Source organism: Eptatretus burgeri, chromosome 4 (genome assembly GCF_056783735.1).
Source record: "Eptatretus burgeri isolate ZD-2024b chromosome 4, Ebu_testis_v1, whole genome shotgun sequence".
NCBI classification, from domain to species: domain Eukaryota; kingdom Metazoa; phylum Chordata; class Myxini; order Myxiniformes; family Myxinidae; genus Eptatretus; species Eptatretus burgeri.
In genome coordinates, this window is record NC_140964.1 from 76,976,556 (window position 1) to 76,997,798 (window position 21,243).

A 21,243-nucleotide genomic window follows, 5' to 3' on the forward strand; every position below is an offset into this window, starting at 1 on the left:
TGTACTCCTGCCGACTTTCTTCATCTCTCTGACTATCCCACTTCTTTTTAGCCAACCCCTTCTTCCTTATACTTTCCTGTACTTCCTCATTCCACCACCAAGTCTCCTTATCTTCCTTCCTCTGTCCAGATGTCACACCAAGTACCTTCCGAGCTATCTCCCTCACAACTTCTGCTGTCGTTGCCCAATCATCCCACCCATCTTTACCACCATCCAGCGCCTGTTTCACCTCCTCCCTAAATTTCACGCAACAGTCTTCCTCCTTCAGCTTCCACCATCTGGTCCTTGGTTCAGCCCTCACTCTCTTCCTCAACCTCACCTCGAAAGTCATCCTACAGACCACCAATCGATGCTGTCGAGCTACACTCTCCCCTGCCACAACCTTACAGTCACGAATCTCTTTCAGGTTGCATCTCCTACTTAAGATGTAATCCACCTGTGTGCACTTTCCTCCACTCTTGTATGTCACCCTGTGTTCCTCCTTCTTCTTGAAATACGTGTTTACCACTGCCATTTCCATTCTTTTTGCAAACTCTACCACCATTTGCCCTTCCACATTTCTCTTGTTGAGACCGTACCTCCCCATCACCTCCTCATCCTCTTTATTACCTTCCCCAACATGACCATTGAAATCTGCTCCAATCACCACTCTTTCATCCTTGGATACACTCTCCACCACTTCATCTAACTCACTCCAGAAATCTTCTTTATATTCCATCTCACACCCCATATGTGGGGCATATGCACTGATGACATTCATCATCACCCCTTCAATTTCCAACTTCACACTCATCACTCGGTCAGACACCCTCCTCACCTCCAATACCCTCTTGACATGATCTTCCTTCAGGATTATCCCGACACCATTTCTCCTCCCATCCACACCATGGTAGAACAGTTTGAAACCACCTCCAATGCTCCTCGCCTTACTCCCCATCCACTTGGTCTCTTGTACACACAGTATGTCCACCTTTCTTCTCTCCATCATATCAGCCAACTCTCGCCCTTTGCCAGTCATCGTCCCAACATTCAGAGTTCCAACTCTCACCTCCACACTTCTACCCTTCCCCCTCTCCCACTGCCTCCGGACTCGCCTTCCCCGTCTCCTTCTCCTCCTTCGCCCAGCAGTAGCACAATTTCCACTGGTACCCTGCTGACCACCGGTACCGGTGGCGGTCGTTGGTAACCCGGGCCTCGACCGATCCGGTATGGAAATTCGTTTTGTTGTCCGCATAATAATTTGGCATAGGTTTTTACGCCGGATGCCCTTCCTGACGCAACCCTGGTCGCCTCTTACGACACACAGGGATATGGTACACCTATTCTAACCGGGGCATACACCGGGCCCAGTACAACTGGTGCTCATTTCGCCGACCTCGGAAGGATGGCAGGCTGAGTCAACCCCCTGGTGTTTTCGACTTGGTTTATATATATTTTTATATATATATATATATATATATATATATATATATATATATATATACACATTATATAAATACATATATATATATATATATATATATATATATATACATACATATATTAATTCAGTGTCCCAACGGGGCTTGAACTCAGGACCTCTTGGGTCCCAAGCCACTGCCCTTACCACTGCGCCAACACCATATATATATATATATATATATGTAAATACATACATATATAAATACATCCACACAATGCCTGGTGTTGGCGCAGTGGTTAGGGCAGCGGCTTGGGATTCAAAAGGTCCTGAGTCCAAGTCCCGGTGGGCCACTGAATTAATACACCAGGGGGTTGACTCAGCCTGTCATCCTTCAGAGGTCGGCGAAATGAGTACCAGTATATTGGGCCGGTGTATACCCCAGTTAAAAAATAGGTGTACCATATCCCTGTGTCGTAAGAGGCGACCAGGGTTGCGTCAGGAAGGGCATCCGGCGTAAAACATGTGCCAAATCACTATGCCGATCATACAGATGATCCGCTGTTGCGACCCCTAACGGGAGTAGCCGAAAGAAGAGACACACACACACACACACACACACACACACACACACACACACACACACACACACACACACACACACACACACACACACACACACACACACACACACACACACACACACACACACACGTGATGGAACCGTGCTCTGGACGGGCGGGGACTGGAAAGCCGGTTTGTGAAGAACTTAGGCAAAAAACTTACTACAGCTGGCCCCCAACAGAAGTAGGGTGGGTAATATTTCAATGATGTCACAGTGGCGAAACTGCTAATGCTGAATCCGCGAATGTCACCGGTGGAAACCCTCACATAATTTCCTCATTCTGCTTTAAACTCAATCTCTCCATAAGTTAATTCAAAACAGCATCATTCCAATCACAAATTAATACTACACCATTAATATAACAAAATACAATGTTACAAACACTCGTGAGTTAAACAAAGAGAAGCGTCGTACTGACGTTACATCCAGATAGGGGAGCACAGTCGCATGGATCGAAACTCAAAATCATACTTGTATTGAGGTACAGTAAGTCCTCACTTAACATCGTCCCGGTTAACGTCGTTTCCTTATTAAGTCACCGATCTATTGGAGAACATACTTGTTTAAAGTCGTTTTATCTCCAATTTAGCACCAAACCTATGGTTTTCCTCGTTTTAATAAAGCTACAGCGTAAACCATACCGTAAATACCGGTGTATAAACCGACCGTAAATTGATAACATCGGTGGGTCCTTGGCTGAAGTTACTCACGTGTGAATGATTGGTGTGTGGAGGAATTTGTGGCCTGATTGTGTCAATGATGTGTAAGGATTTAAAGATGTTTGCCCCGCTATGAAGAAAGTTATCCTCGGTTTGGCTAATAAAGTGGGTTTTGATGAGGTGGAAGAAACTGACATTACACAACTTGTGCAATCACACAGAGAAGAGCTAACCAAGGAAGATCTGAAGCAACAAGAGATGATGAGAAAAAAAAGTAACTCGAGGTGATGATATTCAATCGTTTGTTGAAACTTATTTATAACTTTCATTCCATAAATTTTCCCTGGAACCTAACCCCACCCCCACCCCCCTATTTACATAAATTTGTATGGGGAAATTAGATTCATTTTATCTAAAGTAGTTTCAGTTAAAGTTCCACTTTGAAACCTCCCACCCACCTGAGGACATCAGCTGGGACCCCAAAACATTCCACAGAAAGTTTGACTGGGATGGCCCCAAAACCGAGGGAGTAGTTCGGGTTGGACAGACAGATGGGAGAGACACTCCTGCTTCCTTAGTTTAATATCAGTCAGTCAGTGATTGGTTTGAATGAGATTATATATATTGTTGCGAATTCGCGCCCGCCGGCGTGCGAACGGCCACGTAACTCGGATCGCGGCACGTCGCCCACCGGACGGACAATTCAGTCGTGACCCTCCGGGAACTATCGCCCGGAGCCAGTCACGGGTGGGCCTTTCGACCTCACCACAATTGTGCCAATTGCCCACCCGCGCGGGATAGGGTCGCTCGCCAAATTCGATCTACCTAAGTACCTGTGCGAATGGTCGAACGGGCAATCGACTCACCGCGTCGACCGCAGGTCGACTCCGGACACGAGCCGCTTGGGCGGCCCATTCCGTACTATCGGGATAACCGGGCGGGGTGTTATTGTCGACCTCGACGGTTCAGATAATTTAACGGGCGTTTTGCACCCACTACGAACCCTTTACGTGAAGCAGGATGGAGAGTCAATTAAAAGGAAGGAGACGAAGCGAAACGGGAAAACAGTTCACACAATGCACATTTATTTCCCGGCACACGTAAAGCACGTATATACAGCTATACAGTCAAAATGCACATAAAGCAACCAAAACAATAAAAGCAACAACGACGCAGAGTTAATACCAACTACACGCACACACGGCAACACTTGTTCAGTTTTACTTTACAGACGGCGCCAACACACATTTACACAAAAGCAAAGGAAAGAAGCCACCCTCATAGACAAGGAGGCAGACAGGCCTGTAGGCCAAATGTGCGTGGGACCGAGAGGAGTGGCCAGGTCCGCGAGACCGGGGGGGTCCTACCCGCGTCCTGGTGATGCGTTGGCGGGCGAGCCGCAAATGTGGCCGCACGGCTGTGCCCCGACTCCGAGCTCCTTGGCGGGTTTCGTTGGCACGACGTTTGGGGTGGGGTGGGAACGGGGCCCCCTTTTGCAGTATCTCAGCACGGGGGAAAAGGGGAATTGTTGATGCCCTGGGGGAGGGGAATGGCTGGCTGGCTTGGGTCCCGCGACGAGACGAGCGATCCCCCACACCGTAACCTCGTCGCCGACCGCCGTCCTTCTCCCCTCGGACCCGAGCTCCCTTGCCTGCAGTTCCACCGCGCGCACTCGCCTCGACTTCACCAACGCAACGCAACGCGTCCCCAACAGCCACTTCTCGACGACCCTCTTCAGGCAACTCCAGAACTCAACTCTTCCTGCAACTCTTCTCAGTTCCGCACTCTCCTCACCAAACCGACTCTACTCTCAATTCGCCTTGCGCTCGCCTTTTTATAGGTGGGCAGGAGAAACCAATATGCAAATTTAGGATCAGAACGCGATTGGAGGCAGGGCCACGCCGCCCCCCCCCCCGGTCAGCCATTGGTCGGGCAAAAATGGGAGTGAACCTCTCCTGATCCTAAAATTTGCATATACGGAATTCGCCTACATGCGCCTGGAGGTGGGGCCAAGCCGCCCCGCGCTCGCCAATTGGACGGAGGAGAAGTGGGCGTGAAGAGTTTCTGATCCAAATTTTCCCCTCGGAAAGGCCGCCATTTGCGCTCGCGGCTCGGTGCGCTCGGCACCAAACGCCGAACGGGCCCGAGACAGCCCGACGTTCAGTGTTCACAGGTGGTGCGGGAATGGCCGTAGAAGGAGAGAGGTGAAGGTGGTGGAGGGTTTTCGGTGGTGGTTTGATGGTTATGGTGCCGTTTGGGAATGGCGGTGATGCGATGATCTGGGAGCGTAGATGGTGGCGGTGGCGTGGTTGTTGTGTGATGGCGGCTGAGACGTGGTTGGTTCAAAATAAAGAGAGAACAGAAAAAATGGCTCACTCAAAGCGTCGCAGCCCGGATGAATCACATAAATCCCTCTGCACAACGGGTTTGGGCTAACTACACATGTACTTTGAGATATCTCACCTACGGGCCCTTTATGGTGTAATGCAAATTTCCACAGCCGCAACACTACCCCTCCCCTTTTTACAGACTCGTCCCGAGTCGTCAAATTTTCGTGTGCCATCAGGTGTAGTTCTCCCCTAGTACGTTTTACTGACGGATCCCTGAGTGCGACATTCAGTGTATTAATTTGTGTCCCCAAAATAACCTGAGGGCTGAGTAACTAACTAAACAAACCCACTCATACGGACGACTTAAATAAAATTGCCGGTGCAAGACAGACATGCCGGGGGCGCACTCATTTGTACAGTGCATCTTAACCTTAACTTACAAATTTTACACTAAACCATGGCCCAGGATCAATGGACTCTGCAAAGAGAAAGCAGTTAGCAGGGAGCCAGGCTGCTCGCATGCAGTCTCTGGCTCATGCAATGCAGGTGACAGGGAACGTGGCCGGCTGCTCGCACGCAGTCCAAGGCCTCCCCCTTTTAAAATGAACCCAGTGAACCACAACGGTGCATGGGCTGCACAAACGCAGTCTCCTGGTGCGGCTGCCTACAGGGCAGTCCCTGTGGTACAGTGAACGGTGCGGACTCAAGCCGACACAAACAAGGAACGGTGGATGGATGGTTGGATACAGCACAGTGCACAGGCCACCATTGCAGGCCCGTGTTGTAGCTGCCAACAGGGCAGTTCTTGCAGCTTGCAAACTGTTGCGACGATCCTGGCGCACATGGCAATGAACAAGGGGTGGGGAAATGCAGAACAGAACAAGGGCAAAAAGAACCGCGGGTAGCAGGCATGGCATAGCAAAGGTAGCAGGCAAACACAGCCTGCAGAACAAGGCCGCTGCAGGCAAACACAGCCGGCAGATGACTGGCCGGCACAGGCCTTGCAGCAAACACAGCCGGCAGTGGAGCTGACCGGCACAGGCCTTGAAGCAGAACAGCCAGCAGACGAAGTTGGCCGGCCTCTCGTCGTGCAGTGCAGGTTGGTGGAGGGAGTGCGGAGGTGCTGGCCACACAGAAGGCGGGCTCGGACCAACCTACCTGTCTTCCTCCCACCTATCGCCTTTGCCTGTCACTGTCCATACCCACTCCCTTAATTTTTAAAAAACCCAACTTAGCCCCACTTAATTTTTTTTTTCTTTCTTTTTATTCCTCCCCACTATAATTCGTCCCCAAACCCCCCTTATCGTACTTGTTCGGCTCACCGATCCTGTCCTAGCCTACTCCCAACCCATACGTTCCCTTCCTGGAGGGGAATGAGGGAGGGCTAGCGTCCTGTGTCAAGGCCCAACGAAGCCTCAGGATGGCCTCCCCAGACTTCAGCGATCTTTAACCCCAAGTGCGTCCAGCGGCCCACAACGAGAGCCAAGGGATGGATGGTGCAGAGGGGTACACTTCCTATCTACCCTATCCATTAACCTTTAAACTACCCCGGGGCTTTCAACAAGCGCCTCTCGCATAAAATATTGGTTTTAACAACCCAGATTCCCGTCGCCTGTGTTGGTGTCCTCACAATTTTGGGCCTCGCCCCCCAATTTTCCTCCCGTGCCCTCACACGGTCTCATGGCTGGGATGCGTGGCTCCCTTGGCAGGCACTACCCTCTGCCGATTCTCCAGCTATGGTACCCCTGGGCACTACACTGCCTCCGAGCCTACCAGCTCCCTAAACACCGGGGAGTGCCCTCCCTGGCGACTCCCCTGAAACGCTCACGTGGCAGGCTGGCTTCACGGGCCCCTTTCCGAGGGTCACCCGTGCCCACAACACTGCCCACACGGCTAATGGCGCCCCGGGACCCCGCAGCATGCGGGCGCACCTGTGCCCACTACGCTATCCCGCCCCCCCCCCATGGGCCCTTGGCCTACCGCGGCCGACTAGCCCGGTGCCCGGGGTACCCACTCAGCGATACTCACCTTTCGCAGCCACACTCCCAGCCTGTGAACAGGACTCCTGCACCCCTCCAAAATGGGTTCGAGCTTACATTCCCAACAACAAAACGACCTCCATTTTGGCAATTTGACTAACCCCTAACTCACTCTACACTGACCCCGGGGTCCCTTGGGCGGGAGTCACTCCTTCCCCCAATCACTCATCGCACCATGCATTCCACATTCGCTCCAAACACACAGACCCGCTGGCCTCACTCACTCAACATGTACTCACCTCACAACTTTTCAACACACACATTAGGGTGTTTCACAAAATTTATTTTCACAAAATTTTGCCAGATCGCTTTTTGTCTTGTTCCAATTGGCATTGTAAGCATCTGTACCAAAAATGGAGTCAATTGCTGCACATTTAGGGGTGGCACACTTTTTCACAATCTTGATGTTTTTTTCTATTTTCAGGAATAATGGCATCAAGAAAGAAATGGAACTTGCTCGAGAAGCTCCCTCTACCTTCCATTTTAGGAGCTCGCCTTCCCTCAAAGGAGCAAGTGCTACTCCACCTCCTCTATCATATTGAAGAGGTGAAGGCATTATCAAAGGCCACAACAGCAACAATGGATGAAGGAAAGAAGATATGGGAGAGAGCCAGTTTACCGACAATGACGGATGCCAATCTTCGAAAAAAGATCAAGAAGCTGTATGCGGAGTACAAGAAACTAATAAAAGAGAAAAACAGAGAGATGGATGGAGCTCTTTTATGTCGTGAAAATTGGCTAGGGGATCTTCAGGACCTCTTCGATATTGCTGCAGCAAACATATTCGACCTGAAGATCCCCGAAGAAGACAAAGAATTTCTAAGGCGCCAAAGAGAAGACCAGATGTCATGCTCTTTTGGATGTGTAGACAAGGTTCAGCAAGGGAAGGATAAGAGAAAGAGGGCAAGAGAAGCTGAGAGAAACGCAAGAGCTGAACACAGTGCAGAAACAATGGCAAAACAGAAGTGTATCCGAGGTACTCACACGCTATCTCGATTGAGGGAAGAAGTTGGACAAGATTCATCAACACCCTCTGAAGATGGTTCAGACGAAGAGTTCGCTTACAGGGCAACGCCTGCCAAGCCCAGCCATATCTCACATGCAGGATTAAAGAAGCGAGGCTCATCTGAAGTACTTGTTGCTTCATTGACAACAACATGGGACAGAGAGGGTCTATCCAATCGTCAGGCTGATGCATCCTTCATAGTGACAGCAAAGAGCTTGGGACATGATGTTAGCAATTACTCAGTAAGTTCCGCAACTGTCCATAGAGCTGAGGTTGAGCAATAAAAATTGTGAAAAAGTGTGCCACCCCTTACTGGTGTCCTATTGGCTCAATTTTTGGTACAGATGTTCAAAATGTCAATTGGAACAAGGCAAAATGCGATCTGGCAAAATTTGGAAAACTTTTACTTATACCATTATATTGTGAACCACCCGAACACACATCGCTGAACTCAGCCATCCTTCTGACTACTTCCCCTAACTAACTCGTGCTCCGACGTCGTCCCTTAAACCAATAGCACGTTCCATTTAACACGACGTAGCTAAGCTACATCCCCACTACACTTCCACAGTCTGTCCATGTCTCCAAATATCCCATTTTTCCATCCTTGATCTGGCTACAATCCCTCTACCTAATCCATTCCACGGGCCCCATGAGGACTTACCCCTGCCCCATGAAGCCGGTCTAACTAAGCTAACCCTTCCCCCTAACTAGTTCCATCCTGTGCCCTGGACAAGGGGGTCTTCCACCCCTGCCCAGGGAATCCTGTTCACCCGAAAGCGAGGCTTGCTTTTTTTTTTTCTTTTTTTCAAATTGCGCAGCACCAGCGCGGCAACCTGCAACCTGCGCACCAGCACGGCAATTCACAGCCGCGCACCTGTGGCGCGACGTCATGGCAGCTGTTCGCGTCCCTTGTCCCTCTTGGACGGTACCATCCGGCAGGGATTCACCCTTCTGCCGGATTCCAACCATACACGTAGCCATGACGTCACCCGGCGCATAATAAAAAAAAACACAAGCCTCACGTCTCGAGGGGTTCCCCACACGAACAAATGTGCTCTGCCCGTTGGAGCTTAACACAAGCTCGCGTGGAGAACCCGTCCGGTCCAAATCCGTTTACCTACCTAAACTTTGTCCGTCCGCGGGATCGGCAAATCCACCGCTGGCGTTTCCGGACCGGGCTTCACTCCCGCAGCCAAGCACGTGGGGGCCTCGTGCGTCGCACAGCACGGACCTCGGGCTCGCCGCCGTGTAAACCCGGCACGGTCCCCAAAATAGCTACGGCCGCTATTCGGCCCTTGTCCCTCATTTGTCGCCGTCATTCAACCCACGCACACCTGCGTGTCACGAAGCCCATACACCACTCCATCAGATTCACCCCGGGAGATGCGGCTGCGTGCTCCCGCATGCCGACCGTCATCTCCCTCACGTACCACTCTCTCACACACACGGTCTCCCTTGCACTCGGCCATTCACTCACACACGCGGTGACACTCACACGCGGTGCCTCATCCACACACGGCGTGCTGGGAAGCACGTACTTCGGCACACTTGCCACCATACCACTCACACATGGGGCCGCACTCACACCTTTCACCACACACACCGGGACAACCACACTGGGGATTCGTGTCTACTCTAGGGGTTCCGGGGCCTCTATACCCCCCAAGCTCGGCATGCACCCGTTCGCAGCACGCCTCCCCTCGACCTCGCAAAGCACGACCGAACCCGCCTGGTCGTGAGTCACCTCAAGGGGGCATACTCCCTCCCCTCGTTCCTGGAGGAGGCTATCCAGCTGCTCGCACCAGGTCCCGACACGCTCCGCGAGCTCACCCTCATCGTCCTCCACTAACTCTGTGTGTGTGTGCTCGTCCCCAACCCCGTCCTTATCGTGTAGTCTTCCCTCTACCGTTTCTACCTCCCGTGTCTCTGTTATTTCTTTTATTCTTTCCGTCGTCACCTCGTGTCTCGTCTCACACGTTTCGGTCACCCCATTTAGTTTTTCCCTCTGTGTCACCGTCACTTCCTCAGTCACCTTCACGCTTCTCGCCCAACACGTCCCCCAAATTATTTTTCCCTCACCCGCCTCCAATGCGGGCCTGACAACCGTTGCACTCCCTCCCAGCTCGTTCGCTCCCACACGTGGCGTCGCCATTTTGAGCTCCACTGCCCACGTTTCGCTTCTTGCCATTGCCATTATGCCTGCCTGCAGGCCACGGCCTATTCGCTGCATCTCACCCCGCAGTTCCTTAAAATTCGCCTTCATTTCGTTTTTCATTTCATTTGTGTTTGTATCCATCTTGATCATCAATGCCTCAAACATTTCCACGTCCGATCCATGGGCGAATTCGCACGTGGGGGGCGTTCGTCCGCCACCCCAGCCACTGCGCTCATTTGGAGCTTTGGGTTCAGTTGGGGGCTTTTCTTGTTCCTGCACAACCAACATTTCCTGCTCGGGGTCTCCATCCAGGGCCATGGATTCTAACAATTCTACATCCATTTCTACGACCCCCGGCTCCTGCTCGCCTTGAGACTCCATCTTATTTCTCGTAAGGGGTTAATTTTAAATTGCTCGTAATTTGGAGGGAACGGGGGGTCGCTTCTCTCACCCCTGAACCGATTCCCCGTGAATTTAGCTGAAGACGGGAGAGTTTGTTTCCCGCTCTCTGACACCAGTGTCGCGAGGAGGGGGATGGGTTCGTATCCCACGACCTGACACCAGTGTTGCGAATTCACGCCCGCCGGGGTGCGAACGGCCACGTAACTCGGATCGCGGAACGTCGCCCACCGGACGGACAATTCAGTCGTGACCCTCCGGGAACTATCGCCCGGAGCCAGTCACGGGTGGGCCTTTCGACCTCACCACTATCGTGCCAATTGCCCACCCACGCGGGATAGGGTCGCTTGCCAAATTCGATCTACCTAAATACCTGCGCGAATGGTCAACCGGGCGATCGTACCTCGCTGCAGGTCGACTCCGGACACGAGCCGCTTGGGCGGCCCGTTCCGTACTATCGGAATAACCGAGCGGTGTTATCGTCAACCTCGACGGTTCAGATTATTTACCGGGTGTTTTGCACCCACTACGAACCCTTTACGTGAAGCAGGATGGAGAGTCAATTAAAAGCGAAACGGGAAAACAGTTCACACAATGCACATTTATTTCCCGGCACACGGAAAGCATGTATATACAGCCATACAGTCAAAATGCACATAAAGCAACCAAAACAAAAAAGCAACAACGACGCAGAGTTAATCCCGACAACGCGCACACACGGCAACACTTGTACAGTTTTACTTTACTGACGGCGCCAACACACATTTACACAAAAGCAAAGAAAAGAAGCCACCCTCATAGACAAGGAGGCAGACAGGCCTGTCGGACAAATGTGCGCGGGACCTAGAGGAGCGGCCAGGTCCGCGAGACCGGGGGGGTCCTACCCGCGTCCTCGTGACGCAAATGTGGCCGCGCGGCTATGCCCCGACTCCGTGCTCCTTGGCGGGTTTCGTTGGCACGACGTTTGGGGTGGGGTGGGAACGGGGCCCCCTTTTGCACTATCTCAGCGTGGGGGAAAGGGGGAATTGTTGATGCCCTGGGGGAGGGGAATGGCTGGCTGGCTTGGGTCCCACGACGAGACGAGCGATCCCCTACACCGTAACCTCATCGCCGACCGCCGTCCTTCTCGCCTGGGACGCGAGCTCCCTTGCCTGCAGTTCCACCGCGCGCACTCGCCTCAACTTCACCAACGCAACGCAACGCAACGCGTCCCCAACAGCCACTTCTCGACGACCCTCTTCAGGTAACTCCAGAACTCAACTCTTCCTGCAACTCTTCTCAGTTCCGCACTCTCCTCACCCGACCGACTCTACTCTCAATTCGCCTTGCGCTCGCCTTTTTATAGGCGGGCAGGAGAAGCCAATATGCAAATTTTAGGATCAGAACGCGATTGGAGGCGGGGCCACGCCGCCCCCCCCGGTCAGCCATTGGTCGGGCAAAAATGGGCGTGAACCTCTCTTGATACTAAAATTTGCATATACGCAATTCGCCTACACGTGCCTGGAGGCGGGGCCAAGCCGCCACGCACTCGCCAATTGGACGGAGGAGAAGTGGGCATGAAGCGTTTCTGATCCAAATTTTCCCCTCGGAAAGGCCGCCATTTGCACTCGCCGCTCGGTGCGCTCGGCACCAAACGCCGAACGGGCCCGAGACAGCCCGGCGTTCAGTGTTCACAGGTGGTACGGGAACGGCCGTAGAAGGAGAGAGGTGAAGGTGGTGGAGGGTTTTCGGTGGTGGTTTGATGGTTATGGTGCCGTTTGGGAATGGCGGTGATGCGATGATGTGGGAGCGTAGATGGTGGCGGTGGCGTGGTTGTTGTGTGATGGCGGCTGAGACGTGGTTGGTTCAAAATAAAGATAGAACAGAAAAAATGGCTAACTCAAAGCGTCGCAGCCCGGATGAATCACATAAATTCCCTCTATACAACGGGATTGGGCTAACTACACATGAACTTAGAGATATCTCACCTACGAGCCCTTTATGGTGTAATGTGAATTTCCACAGCCGTAACAATATATATATATATATAGATATATATATACATATACATATATATATATATATATATATATATACATATATATATATATATATATATATATATATATATATATATATATATATTTGCGAATTCGCGCCCGCTGGCATGCGAACGGCCAAGTAACTCGAATTGCGGCACGTCGCCCACCGGACGGACAATTCAGTCGTGACCCTCTCGGAACATCGCCGGGAGCTAGTCACGGGTGGGGGTTTAACCTCACCACGATCGTGCTAATTGCTCACCCGCGCAGGATAGGGTTGCTCGCCAAATTCGATCTACCTAAGTACCTGCGCGAATGGTCGACCGGTTTGTCTCCTCAGTCGACAAATCCTCTCAGTTCCGAGCTGCCCTCCAGTTTTGAACGATCCCCCCAGTTCCGAGCTGCCCTCCAGAACTCTCTCTGTCCACGCCTTTTGTAGGGAGGTCCTTCCCCCTCTCTCCGCCCCGCGCCCACCCCGTTCGGACACGTCACATCGCGCACCCGCCAATCGGGAGAGGACACGCCACCCTCCCTCCCTCTCCTCACTTGGGTGGAGAGGGGAACGAGATTCAAGCGGGAAATGTTCGCGCGGGTGTTTTGGGCGGGAGATGTTTGCACGGGCGTTTTTGGCAGGAGATCTTGGCGGGAGATGCCCCTTCACGCACTGGTTGCTGCCGCTGCCACTCTGCTCCTCCATCCATCCCGCGGAGATCGTGACCGCACGATGCTCGATGAACGGCAAGTGGTGAAGATGGTGGTAGCGCAGTTGTGGAAGGTGGCGTCGTGGCGCGAGTGGAGTGATTGTTGGCGTCGTGGAGTGAATGGAGTGATCGTGGATATGTTGATTGTGGCAATGTTCGTTGTTGTTTTGTGCACCAAAATAAAAATAGGAAAAGAAAAAATGGCTAACTCAAAGCGTCGCAGCCCGGATGAATCACATAAATTCCGTCTATACAACGGGTTTGGGCTAACTACACATGAACCTATGGAGATATCTCACCTGAGGGCCCTTTATGGTGTAATGCGAATTTCCACAGCCGAAACAATATATATGTACTAGCGGGGTGTGCCTTACACTTTGTGTAAGCATACGAACTGGGCTTCCCCATTGTCTCGGGTCGCTCACCTGCATTTGATTTTTCATATATTTATATTTTCATTAATGGATGGTTTGCGATGGTTCTGCGATTTTTCTTTTCCTCCAGTGTATTGGCTTCGATGTCCATCGGCGTGCAAAAGTTCAGCTTTCTACGTCACCCGGAAGGTACCGTTCTTTAATATCAGCAAGTCAGTGGTTCAAAACGTATATACGAGGTGTGTTCAAAAAGTATCCAACCTTAATTTTTCGTGCGTAAACAAATGAAGCTCGGGAGGCGTGGTTTGGTGCACGTATGTAGGCAATCCTAATTCGTATGCGTGAATATTTTCCCGCCTGCAGAAGCTGTCAGTCGCCGACAGACCGCCGATGAGTGAGGAAGTGTAAGTGAGCGCCGTTGGATTTTCATTTTTTACAAAATGACGGATCACTGTGGTCTCATCGCCAGTGATCACTGTGTTGAAGAAGTTGGGATCGCTGTTCACAGTCTCCAGCATGTCCAGTGGGATCTCCAAACGGAGTTGCTTCTGCTCGATCGTTAGCAGCTTTGGCACGAACTTCGCTGAGATTCTCCTTAAGCCCAAATCCTCAGTCACAATGGAATGAACGGATCCAATGCTGACGCCCGCCTCGTCTGCAAGTTCTCTGATCATGATTCGACGATCCTGCATGAGAAGGGTCCTCACTTGGTCAATGACGATCTCATTTCGGGATGTAGAGGGCCTACCAGAACGTGCTTCACTTTCCACTGATGTGCGACCATCTTTGAAGCGGTTGTACCACTCTTTTATCTGCGTGGTGCCCATTGCTTCGTTCCCGAAGGCCTGTTGAATCTTTTGGATCGTTTCCACTTGGGAATCGCCAAGCTTTACACAAAATTTGATGCAGTAGCGTTGTTCAAGTTTTTGCGTCATTTTGTCAAAAAGGAAAATCCGACGGTGCTCACTTACACTTCCTCACTCATCGGCAGTCTGTCTGAGATTGACAGCTTCTGCAGGCGGGAAAATATTCACACATACGAATTAGGATCGCCTACGTACGTGCACCAAACCACGCCTCCCGAGCTTCATTTGTTTACGCACGAAAAATTAAGGTTGGATACTTTTTGAACACACCTCGTATATATGTTTTTAAAAAAAACAAAAAATTTATGAAAAAAAACAAAACATACATATATATACATACATATATATATATATATATACATACATATATACATACATACATATACACATACATACATACACATATATATACATACATATACACATACATACATACACATATATATATACATACATACATACATACATACACATATATATATATATACATACATACATACACACATACATACATACACATATATATATATATATATATATATATATATATATATATATATATATATATATATATATATACATACATATACATATCTTCATAGGTCAGTACCCATAATACGTTTTTTCATATTTTATAGTACAATATAGTATTTTGAAAATTATTTTTGGTCTTCAGCTTTGCAGCCCCATGAAGTCGCATTTCCGATGAAAATTTTTTAATTTTTTTAATTTCAAATAACTGATTAAATGTGTGTGGGGAAGGTTAATAAGAGTGTGTGGATGCTGTATAATGGTTTAAAATACGTTGAAAATGTGTTTAAATATATTTAAATAATTAAATAAATATGTGGTTTCGACTTCGCAGCTTCACCTATCACGGGTAGGTCTGGAACGCATTAACAGCGATAGGTGAGGGAGCGCTGTATATCAATCGCACTTTATGATCACAGGTCACACTTTATGACCCAAGAATCACGGGCCCATGGGCAGCGAATCCGCAAATAGCAGGTTGTGACAGCATATATTTTACACACACACACACACACACACACACACACACACACACACACACACACACACACACACACACACACACACACACACACACACACACACACTCACACACTCACACACTCACACACTCCTCTTAACAGAACAATTATTCACATCAGCATTATATTATTGCACCAACCTCTGTGGCTGTTTTTGATTGGTCCATTCCACTTTCCCATATCGTTTTGGTGGTGAGCGCCCAGGTGATCCCCTCTCCTTCGCCCTGCCGTCCCTAACTTCTGCCTTGTCACTTGGCTGTGCTGGAGGTACAACGTCTGCTGCCTTGGTCAAGGGATCGGTATTACCCTTTGTAGGACGTCCCTCTTCAGACGGAACTGGAGGGGCTGGTCGAGCTTCTGCAGCAACTTTCGCAGCCAGAGCAGCACCTTTTTGTACACCAGAAGCCGATGGCTGACCAGCTGGGGGTTGCCGTAAAGCAGCTGAAGGTGGCTTTTTCACAGCAGGTGGTGAGACCTTGCCACTCGGCAAGGCACGCTTCGCTTCCCTATAACATACATTTTTAAACGTGGAGAGGATCGTGAGATAGGCAGAGACAAAGAAAAAAAAAATTACTGGAATGGCAAGCAAACATCAAAGCAAAATAAACAATCAGATTGAGTGGGGCAAGCACAGCTCTCGCCACGAAAGCCAAGGCGCTGGGTGAGCTTGATCAATGGTTCCTCATGGCTTAAAAAAAATATGAAAACAGAGAAAGCCAATGCAAGGACCATGCGAGCTGAGAACCTCACCCAGCGCCGGGCGGTCCTTCCTGACGTTTCCCCTTGATGGTGCGTGTGCGAGGTGGTGTAATGGAACGAGAGGAAGAGGGAGAAAAGGACCGCGACCTGTACAGAGAGAACAAAATATATAAAAATAAAATAAAGGAAAGAGCAAAATAAAATAGAATCTCAAGTAATTTTCAACATGTAAACAAAATTATTCCAAAAAGCAGATGAGACCCGCACAAAATTGGTGAAACGGGAAGCTGAGAAAGTACTCAAGGAGAATTTAAAGGGCATTCTATATTGCCACCTCATATCGTCAAAAGGTGTTCAAATGACACCTGCTTGTCTTTATACAGATGGCTTACAAAAATAAGACAGCTTCACATGAGCAAACTGCAAACTGAACCAGGGTTAAGGGCAAAGATGTAATGCAGTAGATGTTAACCATGACTCTCAAGATATATCTGTCCATTGAAAGCAATTTCAGGAATTCCTGAGCCATTCAGCATGATGAAAGATCTTGCTGCATTTAGACCGACAGGCGTCGGTCCGTTTGATGTTCTCATCTGAACCAAAGGCTCATGATGCTCGTAACCCAGGTTCAAATCCCATATACCAGATGTATTTGTACATTTTTCATCAATCTCCGTGGAAAAATCACATTAAATGGCACTGGCGTTGACTAATGTCTCTCCTGCATGTGGTTTATGAGATCAATGGAAAAAGAGGTAAAAAAAAAAAAAAAACCAGCGTGCAGGGGTAGGGGCATGTGGATCTGAGAATCCCATTAATTTGCTGGATCTCTTCATGAAAAGTGCACTGGGTCTAACTGCATCCAGCTTCCACCTGAATGAAATGTAAATCAAATGGTCTTAGAAATAGCTCTACATAAACGTGGAAGTTCTGACGTCTATAAAAAATGCCTAACAAATTTTCTGCTTAGTTTATGATCAAAATGTTCTTGCCAAGATGCAACGTAATATACCAGAAGAAAATATTTTTGAGCAAAGCACAAAAAAAAAAAAAAGGACAGCAGAGATGAGAAGAAAACATGACTTGCTTGCTCTAACTCAACTCGAGATCAATGTGTAGATTTTATATACAAGGGAACCAATTAAATAAATAAATGCAAAAAGTAATATATGTGTGTGTGTGTGTGTGTGTGTGTGTGTGTGTGTGTGTGTGTGTGTGTGTGTGTGTGTGTGTGTGTGTGTGTGTGACCGCTGTTTCTCGACAACCGCTGGTCCGATCTAATTGAAACTTGCCAGATATATTGCTGGGGACCTGAGGATGTGCCTTTTCAAGGTTTGATATTAATCAGACAAGTGCTTCCGAAGTTATGGCCATTTATTTTCCAAACCAATGACAAGACACGTTATTGCGTGGGCGTGGCCGATGGGGAAGGGAAGCTCAGTCACGTTCCCCATTACGGGTTACAACGTACAGGCTTCCGGAGAGTGATGACTTTGTGTATTCCAATAATTTCTCGATTTCTTATGCGCATTTATAGATAAACACAATGCCCCAAGTTATGATCGTTTTCATATTAGACGGTGCATAAATTTCGGTAACATCCAGAGTGCTGGTATGCTCCGAACCAGGAAGTAAATATTTTTTCTCTCTTCTCTTTTTGTTTTTCCTTGCCATGACATTGCGAAAAGGTAAAATACGTTGTTGCCAATTGAATAATTGGCCATTAAAACCTAAATTGCGAATAATCGCAACTGTGATATGCGAACTTCCAGGCCACGCACGTATGGGCACGCGAGAGCGAAGAAACGGCCTGTGTGGTTGTTGTTTCTTGCTCGCGGTTGGAATATTTATTTATTCTTTTTTTTTTTTACGGGCACGTACTAGTTTATACAAACATTTCCAGCTCTGGAAAAAATTAAGAGACCACTGCAAAATTATCAGTTTTTCTGGTTTTACTATTTATAGGTATGTGTTTGAGTAAAATGAACATTTTTGTTTTATTCTATAAACTACAGACAACATTTCTCCCAAATTCCGAATAAAAATATTGTCATTTAGAGCATTTATTTGCAGAAAATGACAACTGGTCAAAATAACAACAAAGAATCAGTGTTTTCAGACCTCAAATAATACAAACAAAACAAGTTCATATTCATTTTTAAACAACACAATACTGTTACGGCTGTGGAAATTTGCAATGCACCAGAAAGGGCCTCAGGTGAGATATATCGATAAGTTCATGTGTCGTTAGTCCACACCCGTTGTTTAGAGGGAAGATGTGTGATTCATCTGGGCTGCGACGCTTTGAGTTAGCCATTTTTCTGTTTGATCGTTATTTTGGATCAAACAGACAACAGCACCACCTTCGCCACTTCCCGCACTCCGAACGCTGTTCTCCACGGACCATGCTACAACCCTTTCCGCGTTGGAAAGGGTCCGAGAATGCGGGCGTACGGCGCGTGGAGAAAAAAACCCAACAACGCCTGTGGGGTTTTCCCCACCTAATTTCCCCGCCTGAATCCCCCCACCATGCTTGGGGTGTGAAGGGGAGGGGTGGGGCAGGTCGCTCCCGATTGGTGGATGCACGGCGTGAGGCGGTCGGAGTGGGGGCACGCCCCCCTTCGAGAGCTTTCTGGAAACGCCTCAAAGAGAGGTGGAGCCGAGAACGGGGCGGAGCACAGGGCGGAGCCCCGCCCCATAAAGGGCGGACGCGCGTAGGGTGCTTGCTCCTTTTTCTTCTTCTTCTCCTTCCGTGTGGATCTCAATCCCTCTTCTCTCATCCTGGTCCTGTGCTCACGGTTTGGCGGGCGGCCTGTCCAAGGAGGCACGGACGGGAGACGCGGCAGCGCCGGTGGTGTGGCGGACCTGCGCGTTTGGGCGAGGAGTGCCGGAGAGAGCTCGCAGACCGCGAGAGGAGTCGGGGCCAGGCACGACCACGCCGACGGTCGTGGGAGGAGGACTCAACGGCCCAAAGGCAAGTGACCATATTCTTTTCGGGGTTTTGTATGTGTGTTTGTGGCGCCAGTCTCCATAAGTAAAACAGTTTATTTAAATGCTCGTAAAGAATAACTAATAGTCGGTTGTCGTGCTTTTGCCTTGCTCGTGTCTTTGTCCCCGTCCCGTGCACGATTAATTTTCATTGCATTGCCTGTAAATTGCATGACTGCCCCTTGCTTGTGTGTTATAATAAATGTCCTTGCTTGTTGAACTGTTTCCTGTTTCGTTGCGTCCTTTCCTTTGTTTGAAAGTTCCATCTTGCATCACGTAAGGGATTGGTAGTGGGTGTAGACACCCAATAAATAATCACGAAACGTCAAGGTCGACAATAACTCCGCTCGGTTATCCCTGCAGCACGGAACAAGCGGCTTAAGCGGTTCGTGTCCGGAGTCGACCTGCGGCGTGGTACAACTCCTCGGTACGCTACCCACACGGGTACTTAGGTATATCGACATTCGGCGATTCACCCTATTTCGCGCGGGTAGAATGCGGACTGGGTTGTGGTGAGGTTAAACCCCCACCCGTGGCTCGCTCCTTGGCGGTAGTTCCAAGAGGGTCATGACTGAATTGTCCGTTCCGGTGGGCGACGCGCCCCGATTAGGGTTACGTGGCCGATCGCACGCCGGGCGGGCGAAATTCGTAATACTAATGTTTTAACTTAGGAAGAGTTGAGAAATCAATATTTTGTGGAATAACCCTGATTTTCAATCACAGCTTTCATGTGTCTTGGCATGCTCCCCACCAGTCTCTCACATTGCTGTTGGGTGACTTTATGCCACTCCTGGCGCAAAAATTCAAGCAGCTCGGCTTTATTTCATGGCTTGTGACCATCCATCTTCCGCTTGATCACATACCAGAGGTTTTCATTGGGGTTCAGGTCTGGAAATTGGGCTGGCCATGACAGGGTCTTGATCTGATGGTCCTCCATCCACACCTTGATTGACCTGGCTGTGTGGCATGGAGCATTTTCCTGCTGGAAAAACCAATCCTCAGAGTTGGGGAACATTGTCAAAGCAGAAGGAAGCAAGTGTTCTTCCAGGACAACCTTGTACGTGGCTTGATTCAGGAGTCCTTTACAAAGACAAATCTGCCCAATTCCAGCCTTGCTTAAGCACCCCCAGATCATCACCGATCCTCCACCAAATTTCACAGTGGGTGTGAGACACTGTGGCTTGTAGGCCTCTCCAGTTCTCCGTATAACCATCAGACGACCAGGTGTTGGGCAAAGCTGAAAATTGGAAATACATATATATACATAGACTGAAAAAAAAAAAATATATATATATATATATATATATATATATATATATATATATATATATATATATATACATATATACATATATACATATATATACGAATATATATACAAATATATCTTCTTCTTTCGGCTGCTCCATTTAGGGGTCGCCACAGCGGATCAACCGTCTCCATTTCACTCTATCCTCCACATCTTCCAATGACACTCCAACCACCCGCATGTCCATTTATTATATATATATATATATATATATATATATATATATATATATATATATATATATATATATATATATATATATATATACACATACACATACACAGATATAAATACCAAAAAAATTTACAAATATATATATATATATATATATATATATATATATATATATATATATATATATATATATACATACAGTGGGGAGAACAAGTATTTGATACACTGCTGATTTTGCAGGTTTTCCCACAAAGCACGTGGAGGTCTGTAATTTTTATCATAGGGACACGTCAACTGTGAAAGACGGAATCTAAAACAAAAATCCTGAAAAATCACATTGTATGATGTTTAAATAATGAATTTGCATTTTATTGCATAAAATAAGTATTTGATCAACTACCAACCAGGAAGAATTCCGGCTCTCACAGACCTGTTAGTTTTGTC

The 21,243-nt window shown here is 48.6% G+C and overlaps 1 protein-coding gene across 1 annotated transcript in view; it reads right to left on the reverse strand.

Annotated features, from left to right (window-relative positions):
* Positions 1 to 21,243, reverse strand: part of ZC3H18 (zinc finger CCCH-type containing 18) — a 152,458-nt gene that overhangs the window by 30,732 nt on the left and 100,483 nt on the right. The window contains exons 13-14 of the mRNA XM_085878779.1: positions 16,380 to 16,475; positions 15,770 to 16,135 (exon numbers count right to left, since the gene is read on the reverse strand). Of these exons, the coding sequence (XP_085734905.1) occupies positions 15,770 to 16,135; positions 16,380 to 16,475 (462 nt within the window). The remainder of the gene's footprint in view (positions 1 to 15,769; positions 16,136 to 16,379; positions 16,476 to 21,243) is intronic.